This window comes from Engystomops pustulosus, chromosome 5 (assembly GCF_040894005.1).
Source record: "Engystomops pustulosus chromosome 5, aEngPut4.maternal, whole genome shotgun sequence".
In the NCBI taxonomy this organism is placed as follows: domain Eukaryota; kingdom Metazoa; phylum Chordata; class Amphibia; order Anura; family Leptodactylidae; genus Engystomops; species Engystomops pustulosus.
In genome coordinates, this window is record NC_092415.1 from 61,191,538 (window position 1) to 61,206,110 (window position 14,573).

General features: G+C 40.7%; 1 protein-coding gene across 4 annotated transcripts; it reads right to left on the minus strand.

Moving 5' to 3' along the window:
- Positions 1–3,726: 3,726 nt before the first annotated feature.
- ZBTB14 (zinc finger and BTB domain containing 14) lies at positions 3,727–14,091 on the minus strand. 4 transcript variants are annotated; one of them, XM_072152149.1, is made up of 4 exons: positions 13,732–14,091; positions 7,533–7,590; positions 5,674–7,044; positions 3,727–3,933 (listed from the first exon to the last, which is right to left on the minus strand). In XM_072152149.1, exons 2-3 carry the CDS (start codon positions 7,533–7,535, stop codon positions 5,686–5,688), a joined length of 1,362 nt encoding a protein of 453 aa, XP_072008250.1. In that variant the 5' UTR covers positions 7,536–7,590; positions 13,732–14,091; the 3' UTR covers positions 3,727–3,933; positions 5,674–5,685. The 4 variants fall into 4 exon arrangements, with proteins under 4 accessions (XP_072008250.1, XP_072008249.1, XP_072008253.1 ...); XM_072152148.1 differs by having other exon boundaries at positions 3,727–7,044; positions 13,732–14,090; XM_072152152.1 differs by lacking the exon at positions 13,732–14,091 and adding an exon at positions 13,532–13,556 and having other exon boundaries at positions 3,727–7,044.
- Between the last annotated feature and the right edge of the window lie 482 nt (positions 14,092–14,573).

The following is a 14,573-nucleotide window of genomic DNA, read 5'->3' on the forward strand; positions in this document are numbered from 1 at the left end:
TCTTTTTACGAGGAAAACGGAAGAAATGTGTCTTCACTTAGCTAGAGGGTCTGCAGGCTCTAAACATAAAACTTTCTATCTTGTGTGCACACAACTCAATCAGTAGACACAATAAAAAGAAAATCATGTACATTTTTATTTTACAACATAAGAAATGTAGGGCATCTATATCAAAATGAAACCACAGGATTTATATTACAAAAAGTCTGCAAAAACATTTACATGTGAATTATTAAGAAAGTTTATGGAAAAACATTTTAATGGTAAATATGTTCGATTTACCCAATTTTATTTCCATGAAGATATTCAAAAGTAATGACTGATGTGACTTATCTGATTTGGTAGCTTACAAAGTAAGGTTCTTCTAACCATTGTTTGAGCAGATTCAATAATTCTTTATTCCAAAAACATTTCAAAAATCCAGCAGTCCAAATACTCTGTCATTGTTTCTGGAAGACTAGCAAGGTATAAAACAAATTAGCTGGGTTCCAGCAAGCACCACACGCTTGTGAGCAATAGGCCTAAATGTAATGTCTTTTAACCCCCAAGTGTAGAAAATATCAGCAAGTGACATGTCTTAAAGGAAATCTACCATTTCTAAATGGTCATTCTGACCTAAACAAACCTGTACTTAGGGGTAGAATAGCTGATGCTGGAGGTGGTCTTGATTTCGTCCAAAAATCGATGTATACACTGGCTAAATAATCCCATTTGGCGCTCCAGGGCCCCAATTCACTCAGCGCTTGGTCACTTGCACAACAATGCAAGTGCCTTGACTGCTTGAAACTTCTCCCTCCACCCTCGCTCCCGAGAGCCGCTGAGGTCACTGAGATTTCGGAAGCACTGGTGCATACACACTGTATCTTTATTACGTAGACAGTGAAAGTGCAGCTAGGACAACCCATTTAAGCATGACAGTCATCCCGGACAGTGGAGCTCATCACCTCTATAATTTTGTAAGAACTGGAATTTGATGATTGGTGGCCTCATTATCACTGCTACATCACAGTTTTTTCTGTGCATTACATGTTTAATACTTAGAGGTTATCTGATAGACCACCACAATACTTCTTATTCATTTTCTGCTTGACCTTTTTCACTAATATCCTCCACACAAATGTCCGGGCTTCACCGTCTTTCCTCCGTGCATCATCATAGATTGTACTGTATCTTTTGGGTACTTCACCTGCGGTGCCATCATTGTTAAAGTATGCAGGTTTAATACTTAGATGTTATCTGATAGGCCCCCACAATATTTCTTATATCAGTAAAGATTTATAATTTTACTGTAATTTTCTCAGTTTAGTCTCGTCCTTCTTTGACTGATGATTGCCATTTCTACATTTGAACTTATCTAAAATTAAAGGAAATCAACCACTCAAAACAACCCTAGAAAGACCCACCTCCGCTGTTCTTCATTTGCGCTGTCCATTGCTAGTCTTGACACCCCGGGATCACCTAAAAAAAGAAAGTTATAATTAGCAGCACAGAGCGAGGGGACAAGATGTCTGGCGCTCCAGGCTGACCACCTCTCGTGTCTTGTCCCCGCGCTCTGTGCTGCTAATTATAACTATTTTCTAGGTCATCCGGGTGTGTCGAGACAAATATATATTTTTTTTGTTTTTTGAGTGGTTGATTTCTTTTAAGTAGACTTTTTGTTAGAGAAATACATTAAAATCTCAACTGCAAAAATACTTACTTGGGCTACATTCAGACAACCTTAGGACGTATGTACGGCTTACAGTATGTACAACAAAGAAAAGGGGCACAATATTCTAACAATGCAAGTAGATATTCAGTACTATAAAGGTTATTACATTTCTTAATATTTTTATAACACTGGTCAGTTATTACATGTGCTGATTTCTCTTTGAACTCATTTTGATTTTGCCAGTGGTACAGACATACCCAAAACTATTTTTATTTGATGATCTCTCTCAAACCCTTTAGCAGCTTCTGTAAACTATTTTCCAAATCACTGGAAAATGTTCTCATGTTGTTAAAAAATGCATTGAAGCAGTTTCCCTACAAACAACCTATATCCCCATGCACATGATAAGTGGTGTGGACCCCCGCCACTCACAAAACCATATGTGAATAGACCATTAGTCTCCTATGCTGTACTGAAGAGGCCCAACCATGTTGAAACAGCGCTGTCTACAATACAGTTGGGAATCTGTAACTTCTGGAGTAGATATACTGGTTCGGTTTAATCAAATATCAGACTTCTTGTAAGTCATGGTGTTAAAATGAGACATTGTTTTCCTTTTGTCAACCTGAAAAACATATTTGCATATTTTCTAGACCACTTGTGTACATACCTTACCATCAATTAATCAAGTTATACAAAATTAAGATAGTCAAGTACAGTGCTCTTTAAAGTAAACCTGTCAGATTCAGACCAATTCTAACACCGCTAAGTTTTAGAACCACTTACAAGGATTCCATCACAGCCTTTATCTTGTTCATCCATTTATTGTTGTAAAATCACCATTTCTATATTATGCCAATTAGCTTTGGCACAGGCAGTGAGAAAGTTTAGGCATACGGACTTCCCAGTTACCCCTTCCATATCCTCCCCCTATTCTTTTCTCTGTGTACAGCATGGTAAAGCACTGCATTAGTAGTTATATTGCTTTAGCTATTGTCTGTGAGAGACACAGTTAAGGCAGCACCTACACAAAGTAACTGACACAAAATACTAGCTACCCTGCCCTATACAGCAAGTCTGCATCCTGTAATTTTCCCTCTGCACACCATCTCCATCACTGCAGGCATCTGAAACCGTTCCATGAGAAGGACGATGGAGTTGCGGAGAGGGGTTCTCAGCACCAGGTAATAGAGATCCCAAAGCAGAGCAGCTTGGTATGTCAGATCATCAAGGCTGTCAATCAAGCACTAGGAGGCATGCCTGTGCAGGAGAATTAGAAATAGGCCGGACTCAGCTTCAGGGAAGATGCTGATCGGACTCACAACAAAGGTCATTTGCATACAGGTTAAGGAATTGTTTGTTTAATTTTGCAGGCATGGAGAGGGACAATAAGGGCAAAGCTTTCTAATGGCAGTTTGTGAACATATTTTACATTTTAGGTCTTTTCGTTTCAACAAAACGAAACGTTTGAAGGAACCTTTTATACAGTGGTAAATAATTAAACCTATATGCTTTGACATTGCAAGTACAATAGTGTCAGATAAAAATTAAAAGGGGAATCATTTTGCTTGCCGGAAAACATAATTATAAATAGCTCAGAAATAGTTATAAATAAACCAACCTACCTTTGCAGAATCACAGGCTGTGAAGGTGCATTCCCCCTCCCACTGTTTGCTCACATTTCCTGTGCTGCAATGAGATTTCATGAGGCCGATAGAAAAGGTAGTTGTGAGCAGGAGCAATAGGGCAGGTTGAGACCGTGTTACAGCCTTTGAATCTACAGCACGGCTCTGATAACGCCCCAATGGATCTTCAGGCTGTTTAACATAATTTTAAACATTGATATTAGAATGAAGGAGGCCATGGATAAAAAAATAAGAATATTAACACAGATACAATGGCTGGATCTATGAGTAAGTGCCCCAGATAAATACATGCTTGATTTTGATAGATTTCCTTCGGTAGGTTTTCTCGTGACTCCAGGAAATGTTGCTCAGTCAAGATGTGGGGACCAGGGTGGAGAGACCAGTAGGGGAGAGAAGAGTCTAAGAAGTGTCCAAACAGAAGCAGAGAGGAAGAGTGTAGTAAACATTTATTTTGTCTAAACTCATTCTGAGTCTCTTGAAGAAGACTATTCCTATCAGAAAAACACTTTAAGCAGATCAGATTCCTAGCAGATGAGACATAAGCTCCTTCGTCAGAGAAGCAGACGATTTAAACATATTTATATTGGTTTGATTGGAGCACAAGCATGCAAAACCTGAGGAGTTCTACTCCGTCCACTGCAATATAGAAATATTGCAAATTAAACAGTTTCCCAAAATCAGCCACTAGCATAATGTCTGGAATTCTGAACAAATAAATCATAAAAACAGATTTGCTGTGACAAATTGTAATGCAATACAGGAGAATGAATATTCCCACTTATCCCAAAAACTATTAAAACTGCTATAAACATGTTTCTTTAAAAAAAGCGGTATCCAGCAAAAGTAAGTATCTAACCATCACTGGCCACACTAGTCACATGCCATATTTGCGACATAAACATTGGAGAGATGCATGACACAAGTAGAAAAGCTGTGGCCACCAATTCACTTAAATAAATACATGTAGCTCATCTGTATACAAAGACCAGGGGGATTGCAAAAGCATTAAATTGTGGTTTTGTTATAAAACATTTGTAGTAGTTTGGGGTGGGGACACTGGAGATTGACAAGATTGGCTGGAGATTGACAAGGGTCTATAATGTGTTTAATGTGTTACTTGGCAAACTACTTTGAGCAATACAGACAATATTTAACATGCTCATATACTGTGGCTAATATATTACACATGCAAGGTAGTAGTATGGCTTTGATGTATCCTGTACACGAACTACATAATAAAGAGTTGTTATTCAACATTTATGTATCTACTTATATATCGGAGTAATTGTAAAACATATTCCCTGAAAGTTACAGTCTTAGGTTACATTCAGATGAAAGAAGCAGAAAGTACTCGTCCGGCCGAGCACACATCTGAACGCTGCCGAAGAGGAGGGATGAGCTCTGCTCACCCCTCCCCTCTCCATAGGAAATAACATTTTATCCTTCCCTTTATCCTTCCCCTGTGTTCCTGTCTGAATGAGGCCTAAAATAAACTCAATTTAAAACACATCTTACCAACGATGCAAATGCTTCTGCAAAAATCTAGAAACTGTGTCCATGTTGCTATATAGGAATTTCTTTTACATAGATTTCTTTTTTTTACCTCATGTCCTTTAATTTTCTTACCCACAGAATAAACACATTTAATCTATATTTAGTACCTTTCTGTAAATTTACAAAATTAATATAAATATTATTAAGTATTATTTAATACGATGGTTCTAGTTTACACAGTAAGCCCCACCATAATGGTACTAACATTTAGCTTCATAATTAAACAATTGAACATAAAACAACCAAAAACGACAGTATGCAAACATTAAACTGTTTATACACGACTGTTTGTTTCTTGTTTTAATTATAAAAATAGAGAATGTAGAAATCTACAGAATGCATTGCGTTTGCTACATTTAAAAAAAAATTCTCAGAAAAATAAAACTAAAATATGTTGGTTCAAAAATGATTATATAAAGACTCTGGAAGGCATTATTTCATAAAAAATAAAACTACGAGGAACGGTGTAAAATAATGAAAGACTTTTCTGAAGGATTCCCAACAGTCTCTTTCTGTTGCTTCTTGGACTTGACATGGAAATACTCAGAGATTGTTTAATTAGTCAAGTTTTCATAATAGGGATCAGGAAGTATAAACACAAGAGTATAGAGGAGGACCACATCTGAATGGGAAAGGTGAGGGAATAGTAATGTCATTATTACTTCTTTATTTTTTGACACCATTTTGATTGTTTTATATAATTGAATAGCTATTATTTTTTAATCATCAGCTTCCATAAGTTACATTTTTCTAAAAACAGGAAACAAAACACATCTATACCCAAACAGTATAATGTAAACATATGAATACAGGATCACACACTTGATTTGATCTTTAACTACAAGAAATGGTTTCCAGCTGCTGTTCTGCTTCGGCCGCCATTGCTGCTGCCTGTAATTGTTCTGTCTCACTCTGTATGGCACTGGTTGTCACTTGCTTGCGTTGTTCACTGTGCATATTATTTTCATGGCGCTTCAGATCGGAGGCCTTGGCAAATGCTTTTGTGCAGGAAGCACAAATAAATGGTTTTTCACCACGGTGTCTTCGTTCGTGATCTTTTAGATGAGATTTGTGTTTAAAAGCTTTATCACAATGGTGACATGCAAACGGCCTCTCATTACTGTGTACTCTTTCATGCTTTTTAAGATCCGGAGCTCGTATGAAGGACTTGGCACATACTTCACAACTGTAAGGCTTGTAACCAGTGTGGATTTTGAGGTGTTCTTTGAGGTGTGCCTGCGTGGTGAATGCTTTGGCACACATTTCACATACAAATGGTCTGTCAGCTGTGTGCAATTTCTCATGCTTTCGTAAGCGGGCTTCATCAGTAAATGTCTTACCACATGCTTGGCAAGCAAATTGTTCCCTGTGACCATAAAGCAAATATTCAAACTTCATATCTCCTGTTGCGGTGGTCCATGCTGGTGCTTGTTCATCCTTAACTTCATTAATGCTCTCATTAAATGTCAAAGCTTGTGGGGCTTGTGGTACCAACTCTTTAGGTTCAGTCGTCTCCATTGCCTCAACTTCCTGACCATAGCAGTTTACTTTTCGCACTTCTTCACTACCCAACTCTTTCAGGATTGCTTCCTGAACTCGCAAAGTGGAGGCAGGCAACTTTTCCTCACCATGGACCTGAGGAGCCCCTTCAACAGTATCATCTGAAGGACTGTCATCATGATCTCCAATCTCTTCTACTTCATCATCTTGATTGTCATTGGGCTCACCTACTTGACGACCTATTTTCAGGCTTGCCTCATAAGCATATTTATTTTTTGGAGAAGAAGGATTCTCATCAGTTGTAGAAACATCACGCTTCTGAGAACATAGTTTATCCAAAAACCTTATGCCAAGTATCTGGCCAGAAGACATCATTAAATTTACATCCTCCTTCTTGACCGCAATTTTTGAAGTATACATATAGTTCAGAACTTCTTCAAATATGTCGGACCGCAGAAAATCAATTTCTATGACAGAAGAACTATCAACCTCTAGTTTCTTGAAAAGTTTCTTAAAGTATGTACTACAAGCTGCAAGTACACACCTATGAGCCCTGAACTTCACATCTTCAACAACAATGGCGATATCACAAAATTCACCTTCTAATCGTTGGTCATTCAGGGTCTTTAAAAATACAGTCTTATGATCATCATCATTATATTTCAGTGTTTCAGACATACTTATAAAAAAATCCTAGAAAGAGAAAAAAATTTAAAACAGTCAACATACTGTATATGCTTTTCTATATGTAGCCATTTTATGTAACATTGACAATTTCAATGACTTAAAAAAAATAGTTAATCTTAATATATTTAGGGGGTACTATTAAAATGCTCATCAAAAGTTGTTCAGTGTCTTTACAAGGTCAAGTGGAAATGTTTTTTTATACTTGTTTTTTTTTTTTAAAGAAAGGGGAGGGAAATATTAAGTTAATAAACTATCAAATATTTAAAATATTTAGTCTGCTGTCAAGCATGTGTGGGCCTAATAGGCAAATGTAGGTGCCCTCTTTACTCTGTTTAACATCTTAGGTGTTGTGGCCACAATTGACTACCACATCGAAGAGGTTTCCACGGGCCGAAAACGTTCACATTCAACTGGCCTCTAACTGATAATAAGGCAGTTTTTCTGCTTTCTCTCTTAAACAATGTCAGGCAATTTTTAAACAACAAAATTCATACCATGAACAAAGAAGTTGTTGTCCTTCCTGGGGGCTTGCAAATCAGAGTAAAAAGTAACCTATGAGAAATAATGAGAAAGTGAAGTTAGTGATGTTCTATAAAATACGTATTGTTAAATTGGACTTCTGATTTTCACTTAGCAAAGTTAAATTATTGTGCTTTTGTTATCTGGCGTTTGGTCATATATGACATATCATGTAAAAGTGCAAGTTTACCTTTTGGCTTGAAATCACCACTTAAAATATCACTTTTACCATTTTATAAAAATAATAACACATTCTACTCATGTGAAAATCCCCAACTGTGCAAACTACTATTGAAGCTTATCAGATCAATTCTTTAATTACTCATTCCTATCTGTCACTTGACCAAATCAATACTTGACACGGAAAGCTCAGTCATGGCCCTTTTATTAAAAATTAATTTGTTATTATCCCTTGAGGAATTCGGCATAAAAAGTGTTCCCATTTTGCCTTGTCTGGAACAGTCATTGATTGGACAATATCAGAGTGCAGGAAGAAAACTTAAACTGAAATAGGAATAAATCCGATGGGAACAGCTTGACAGTCATATGAGTAGATGCCCCAAAACTGTGGGAATTTAGTTATGTACTGAAACATGACAAGTGAAGGAACAAGTCCTTTTTATTGCAGCATTTCAGCAAAGATACATTTTACTTTTTGACATGACTAAGTTTAGCTGCAGACATAAGAAGTTGTATATACCGGTACCTTTGGACTTCTTAAACTGTTCATGTTTCACCTTGTACAATCTGTTATTGTACATTATGTGTATTGTATATTTTTTGTGAAAAGATGGCAAATTCAATCCAAAAGCATATATAGTATTACTGACTATTGTGCTCAGCAGATGGCTGGTACCCCAAGCCACAAAATATAACCAAAATGTAAATAGAAAAATAGTTCTGGCACATGTGGGCAGTAGTCACATCAGTTTTAGTATAAAAATCTATTTAAAAACATCATACTAATAAAACACATACAGGCGGTCCCCTACTTAAGGACACCCGACTTACAGACAACCCATAGTTACAGACAGACCCCTCTGACCTCTGGTGAAGCTTTCTGAATGCTTTACTATAGTCCCAGACTGCAATAATCAGCTATAAGGAGTCTGTAATGAAGCTTTATTGATAATCCTTGGTCCCATTACAACAAAAAATGTTTAAACTCCAATTGTCACTGGAGCCAAATTTTTTCTTGTCTGGATCTACAATTATAAAATATACAGTTTCGACTTGCATACAAATTCAACTTAAGAACAAACCTCTGGACCCTATCTTGTACGTAACCCGGGGACTGCCTGTATATAAAAAACACAGATGTATCTTATTACAACACCAATGCAAAATAGGGGAACCCCATAACCCTAGTATCACCACTTTAAAAGTGCTAAAACCGCTACATGAGAACAAACCCAGTAGGACTCCTGCGCACCCTCCCTTTCCAGGTTTATGTAAAGTTTGTGTGTATTTTAAACTTCAATAAAGAAGATTGTTTTTGGAAGTTGCGTGATTGGATGACCTCCTAATATCATGGCATATATCAAAATTGCTCTATGAAGATAAATACTGTATATCGATTGTCTGATCCCACACCAGGTTTTTGAATAATCTTTTTTTTTTTAACAAGTTTTCTGGCATCAACTTTGTAAAACAGCCAGAGACGCTCAGACTGACAGTGCCTAAGCGCTCTTCGGCTTCCCCAGCTTTTAATTTAGGCACACACACCCCCCTGCTGCCGACCAGGGAAGTAGGAGAGAGCACACGCCCGCTCTCTCCACTCCCCGGCTCTGATGTCACTGCCCAAATCGTAATGCCGAAATTGTAATCATTAGCAGCTAATTTTAGGTCATATGGGGAGGGCTTGTTAGTCAGGGTGGTCACAATTTGGTGACAGGTCCTCTTTAAAGAGACATCAGGAAGCCTAAACCTCTTGATGTATCATATGCCAGTGTATAATAAATCTCGCCCCTTGTCACTCACTGATCTGGGTGACCTGATGTGGAGAGGAGTTGCAGCCTAGTAATTATACCTCCGATGTTTGGGAAACAGTGGTGGCTAAAAGTATTGGCACCCCTGCAATTCTTTCCAGAAAATGATTGCAATAAGAAATTATTTGTTATTTTTATCTTCATTTAATTTGTCTTCAATGGAAAACCACCAAAAGAATTGTCAAAAAGCCAAATTGGATATAATTACACATCAAAAAAAAGGGAGAAGACAAAAGTATTGGCACTGTTCACTGTCAAAATCATGTGATGCTTCTCTAATTTGTATAAGTAACAGCTCCTGTAACTTACCTGTGGCACCTAACAGGTGGTGGCAATAACTAAATCACACTTACAGCCAATTGAAATGGATTAAAGTTGACTCAACCTCTGTCCTGTGTCCTTGTGTGTCCCACATTGAGCATGGAGAAAAGAAAGAAGTCCAAAGAACTGTCTGAGGACTTGAGAATCAAAATTGAAGCCTGAGCATCTCCAAAGACCTGAATGGTCCTGTGTCTACCGTGCGCAGTGTCATCAAGAAGCGTAAAGCCCATGGCACTGTGGCTAACATCCCTAGATGTGGACGGAAAAGAAAAATTGACGAGAGATTTCAATGCAAGATCGTGCGGGTGGTGGATAACGAACCTCGACTAACATCCAAACAAGTTTGAGCTGCCCTGCCCAACGTTTTGTGAGAATGTTCTCTGGTCAGATGACATAAAAGTAGAGCTTTTTGGGAAAAGGCATCAACAGAGTTTACAGAAAAAAAAAAAAAAAAAAAAAAGAGACCTTCAAAGAAATGAACACGGTCCCTACAGTCAGACATGGCGGAGGTTCCTTTATGTTTTGGGGTTGCTTTGCTGCCTCTGGACTACTTGACCGTGTGCATGGCATTATGAAGTCTAAAGACTACCAACAAATTTTGCAGCATAATGTAGGGCCCAGTGTGAGAAAGCTGGGTCTCCCTCAGAGGTCATGGGTCTTCCAGCAGGACAATGAGCCAAAACACACTACAAAAAGCACTAGAAAATGGTTTGAGAGAAAGCACTGGAGACTTGTTAAGTGGCCTGCAATGAGTCCAGACCTAAATCCCATAGAACACCTGTGGAGAGATCTCACAGTGGCAGTTTGGTGAAGGCGCCTTCAGATCTCAGGGACCTGGAACAGTTTGCCAAAGAAGAATGTTCTAAAATTCCAGCAGAGCCTTGTAAGAAACTCATTGATGGTTACCAGAAGCGGTTGTTCACAGTTATTTGGTCTAAAGGTTGTGCTATCAAGTATTAGGCTGAGGCTGCCAATACTTTTGTCCGGCCCAGTTTTGTGTAAAATGATGAATGATTTAACTTTTTTTCCATACTCTTTTGTGCTTTTCATTGCAAGCAAAATAAATGAAGATATTAATATCAAAGAATTTGTGATTGCAATCATTTTCTGGAAGAAAACAAGTATTATCTGACAGAATTGCAGAGGTGCCAATACTTTTGGCCACCACTGTGACATGGCCAGAAGAGAGGGGGAGGAGGTAGCTTTGTAGGGTGTTAATGCTGGGAATCGATGACTTGCATGCACATACACCCACATAACTTGGGGGCGTGTGATGGCAAGGAGACAGGTTACTTTTTAACCTTAAATTTTGTGAGATTGCATAAATGGAGATCTATTATGAAAACAAACTGACCATCCTAAAATAAGTCTCCACAGCATTTCTTCAAAATGACCTTCCCTCAAATTCACGTCAGCTTGTAGATGTACACTCACCGGCCACTTTATTAGGTACACCTGTCCAACTGCTCGTTAACACTTAATTTCTAATCAGCCAATCACATGGCGGCAACTCAGTGCATTTAGGTATGTAGACATGGTCAAGACAATCTCCTGCAGTTCAAACCGAGCATCAGTATGGGGAAGAAAGGTGATTTGAGTGCCTTTGAACGTGGCATGGTTGTTGGTGCCAGAAGGGCTGGTCTGAGTATTTCAGAAACTGCTGATCTAGTGGGATTTTCATGCACAACCATCTCTAGGGTTTACAGAGAATAGTCTGAAAAAGAAAAAACATCCAGTGAGCGGCAGTTCTGTGGGCGGAAATGCCTTGTTGATGCCAGAGGTCAGAGGAGAATGGGCAGACTGGTTCGAGCTGATAGAAAGGCAACAGTGACTCAAATCGCCACCCGTTACAACCAAGGTAGGCAGAAGAGCATCTCTGAACGCACAGTATGTCGAACTTTGAGGCAGATGGGCTACAGCAGCAGAAGACCACACCGGGTGCCACTCCTTTCAGCTAAGAACAGGAAACTGAGGCTACAATTTGCACAAGCTCATCGAAATTGGACAGTAGAAGATTGGAAAAACGTTGCCTGGTCTGATGAGTCTCGATTTCTGCTGCGACATTCAGATGGTAGGGTCAGAATTTGGCGTCAACAACATGAAAGCATGGATCCATCCTGCCTTGTATCAACGGTTCAGGCTGGTGGTGGTGGTGTCATGGTGTGGGGAATATTTTCTTGGCACTCTTTGGGCCCCTTGGTACCAATTGAGCATCGTTGCAACGCAACAGCCTACCTGAGTATTGTTGCTGACCATGTCCATCCCTTTATGACCACAATGTACCCAACATCTGATGGCTACTTTCAGCAGGATAATGCGCCATGTCATAAAGCTGGAATCATCTCAGACTGGTTTCTTGAACATGACAATGAGTTCACTGTACTCAAATGGCCTCCACAGTCACCAGATCTCAATCCAATAGAGCATCTTTGGGATGTGGTGGAACGGGAGATTCGCATCATGGATGTGCAGCCGACAAATCTGCGGCAACTGTGTGATGCCATCATGTCAATATGGACCAAAATCTCTGAGGAATGCTTCCAGCACCTTGTTGAATCTATGCCATGAAGAATTGAGGCAGTTCTGAAGGCAAAAGGGGGTCCAACCCGTTAATAGCATGGTGTACCTAATAAAGTGGCCGGTGAGTGTATATTCTCTCAGACACTACTGGATAACAAGGTTTTGTTTTGTTTTTTTTAAACTGATATTATGCTATTAATGTATCTGTCAAAATATTATGTTGAGCACATAATTTTGGTTCATTCCTTTCTTCTCTTCATAGATAGCAAACGGTTCTATTTTTTGTGTTTTGAAGGATCAGGAATTGTGCAAACAACATCATGACATTTATTTGTATGGTTTCTTTTTTATGCATTAAAAAATAAAAAAAAATTAAAACTATATGACCAGCACCCAGTGCCTTGCCTTTAAAGAGGACCTGTCACCTGTAAAAATGTCACTAGGATCTGCTTACTAAATTAAGCAGCTCTTAGTGCTACAACAGACGCAGCAGTGTTACACTGCTAGCATTATTGGAAACCTCCGATAACGCTATGAGACAATGCCGCGATGTACACTAGAAACTCTCAAAGCAGTCAGGCGTATTCATGAGGGGCCGCATGAGTACACCGGACCGCTTTGAAAGTGGTCCGGCATTTCGAGTGTAACACTTCTGCGTCTGTTGTAGCACTAGGAGCGGCTTACTTTAGCTCCTAGTGACATTTTTACAAGTGACACTGGCTGCTGGTTACCTATCCCATGAGGAAATGCATATGAAATCACGGACAAACTCTGCACATTTGTATTGTGTTAGTAAATACAAACGCTGTGTGTGATCACTGCTTTAGGTTCATGCGACCTCTGATCATTGCCAAGGCTGGATTGTGTCATTCATGTATCATGGGGGCCTACACTCTAATCTATGAGGCAGCTGTGTACGGGAGGAGACGCGCGCAGCAGAGCGCACACAGCGCCGGCCCCGTGTACAGCTGTAGAGGTGAGGCGCCTCCTCCGTGTATGGCGGCGCGGAGCTGTAGCGTCAGGCGTCCTCGCACTCCGGGTCACTCTCCAGCACTGCTGCGCGCCCCTACCAACTGTACAAGCACCCGCACATCCCCACACACGGGCGGGCGTCCGCCATGACAGCAGCCACAGCGCATGCTCACACGAGCGCCTCTATCTGCGCAGCCCGCTCCCAGCCGTTACTTGTGGCAGCCACTGCCAGCAGGACCGCGCGTTATAGGCGCCGGTCACAGCTGCTTATTACCAACGTCAAAACGGCGGGAGCGCGCACAGCCACATGAGCCCGGCCAGCGGCGCACTCCGCACCCGCCGTGTGGCGCTATTAGGCGGCGGGACCGCTTACCTTGTGGCCGGCCGTGAGCCGCTCTATGACGGGGGGACTACAGCGGGCAGGGTACGTAAGCCGTGCACGTCTTTGTGAGGCTCCTGTGCATGCGCCGTGAGGAGAGGGCGCGCCGCGCAGGCACAGGACAGCCCAGTAGCGGGGCGGGGGCGCCATTCACGCCTCTGTGACTGTGCGAGCAGCGCGGCGGGTACAGTGGATGGCAGGACGCTAAGCACACGTATCTCGTAGTCACGGTACTCGGGGACGATACTGCCGCTGCTACACCAAGTGCGGAGACATTAATTGTGCCGAGGCGAGAGTACGCGACGGCGCGAGTGGGCGGAGCTCCCGGGTGCGCTGTGCACTAATGAGCGGGAACGCACGACGCGGGCTCCCGCGGGAAGCCTCGTGTGCGCGCCCCGTGCCTGCCCCCGTGTGGTGGTGCGAGAGGCCCCTGCAAATCAGCATGACCTCTTGTGTGAGGTGATGTGTAACCAGGGAGTAACATATGGTTACCCTGCACACCTGTACCTGACCTCTCATGGCACCTGCACAATATCATATAGAAGTGGACATTCACCAGTCTCTGAAAGAACATGGCCTTTCTCAGAATAAGCCCCTTTTTTTGATTCAGCATTTACATTTTTCTCCTACTCTCCATAAGTCATAAAAACTCATGCAAAAATCTGTGCCGACGCACAAAACATGACACGTAATTTTATTTTCCACATTGAGGAACAAAAAATTAGGGAAATTTACAATCAGTGTCAGAGTCAGACTCCACAGTCCGATACATCATAGTGAATGATAGAAATCGTCCTGGCGATCTATTCTTAGTTGGCCTAGTTTACGTCAGCATT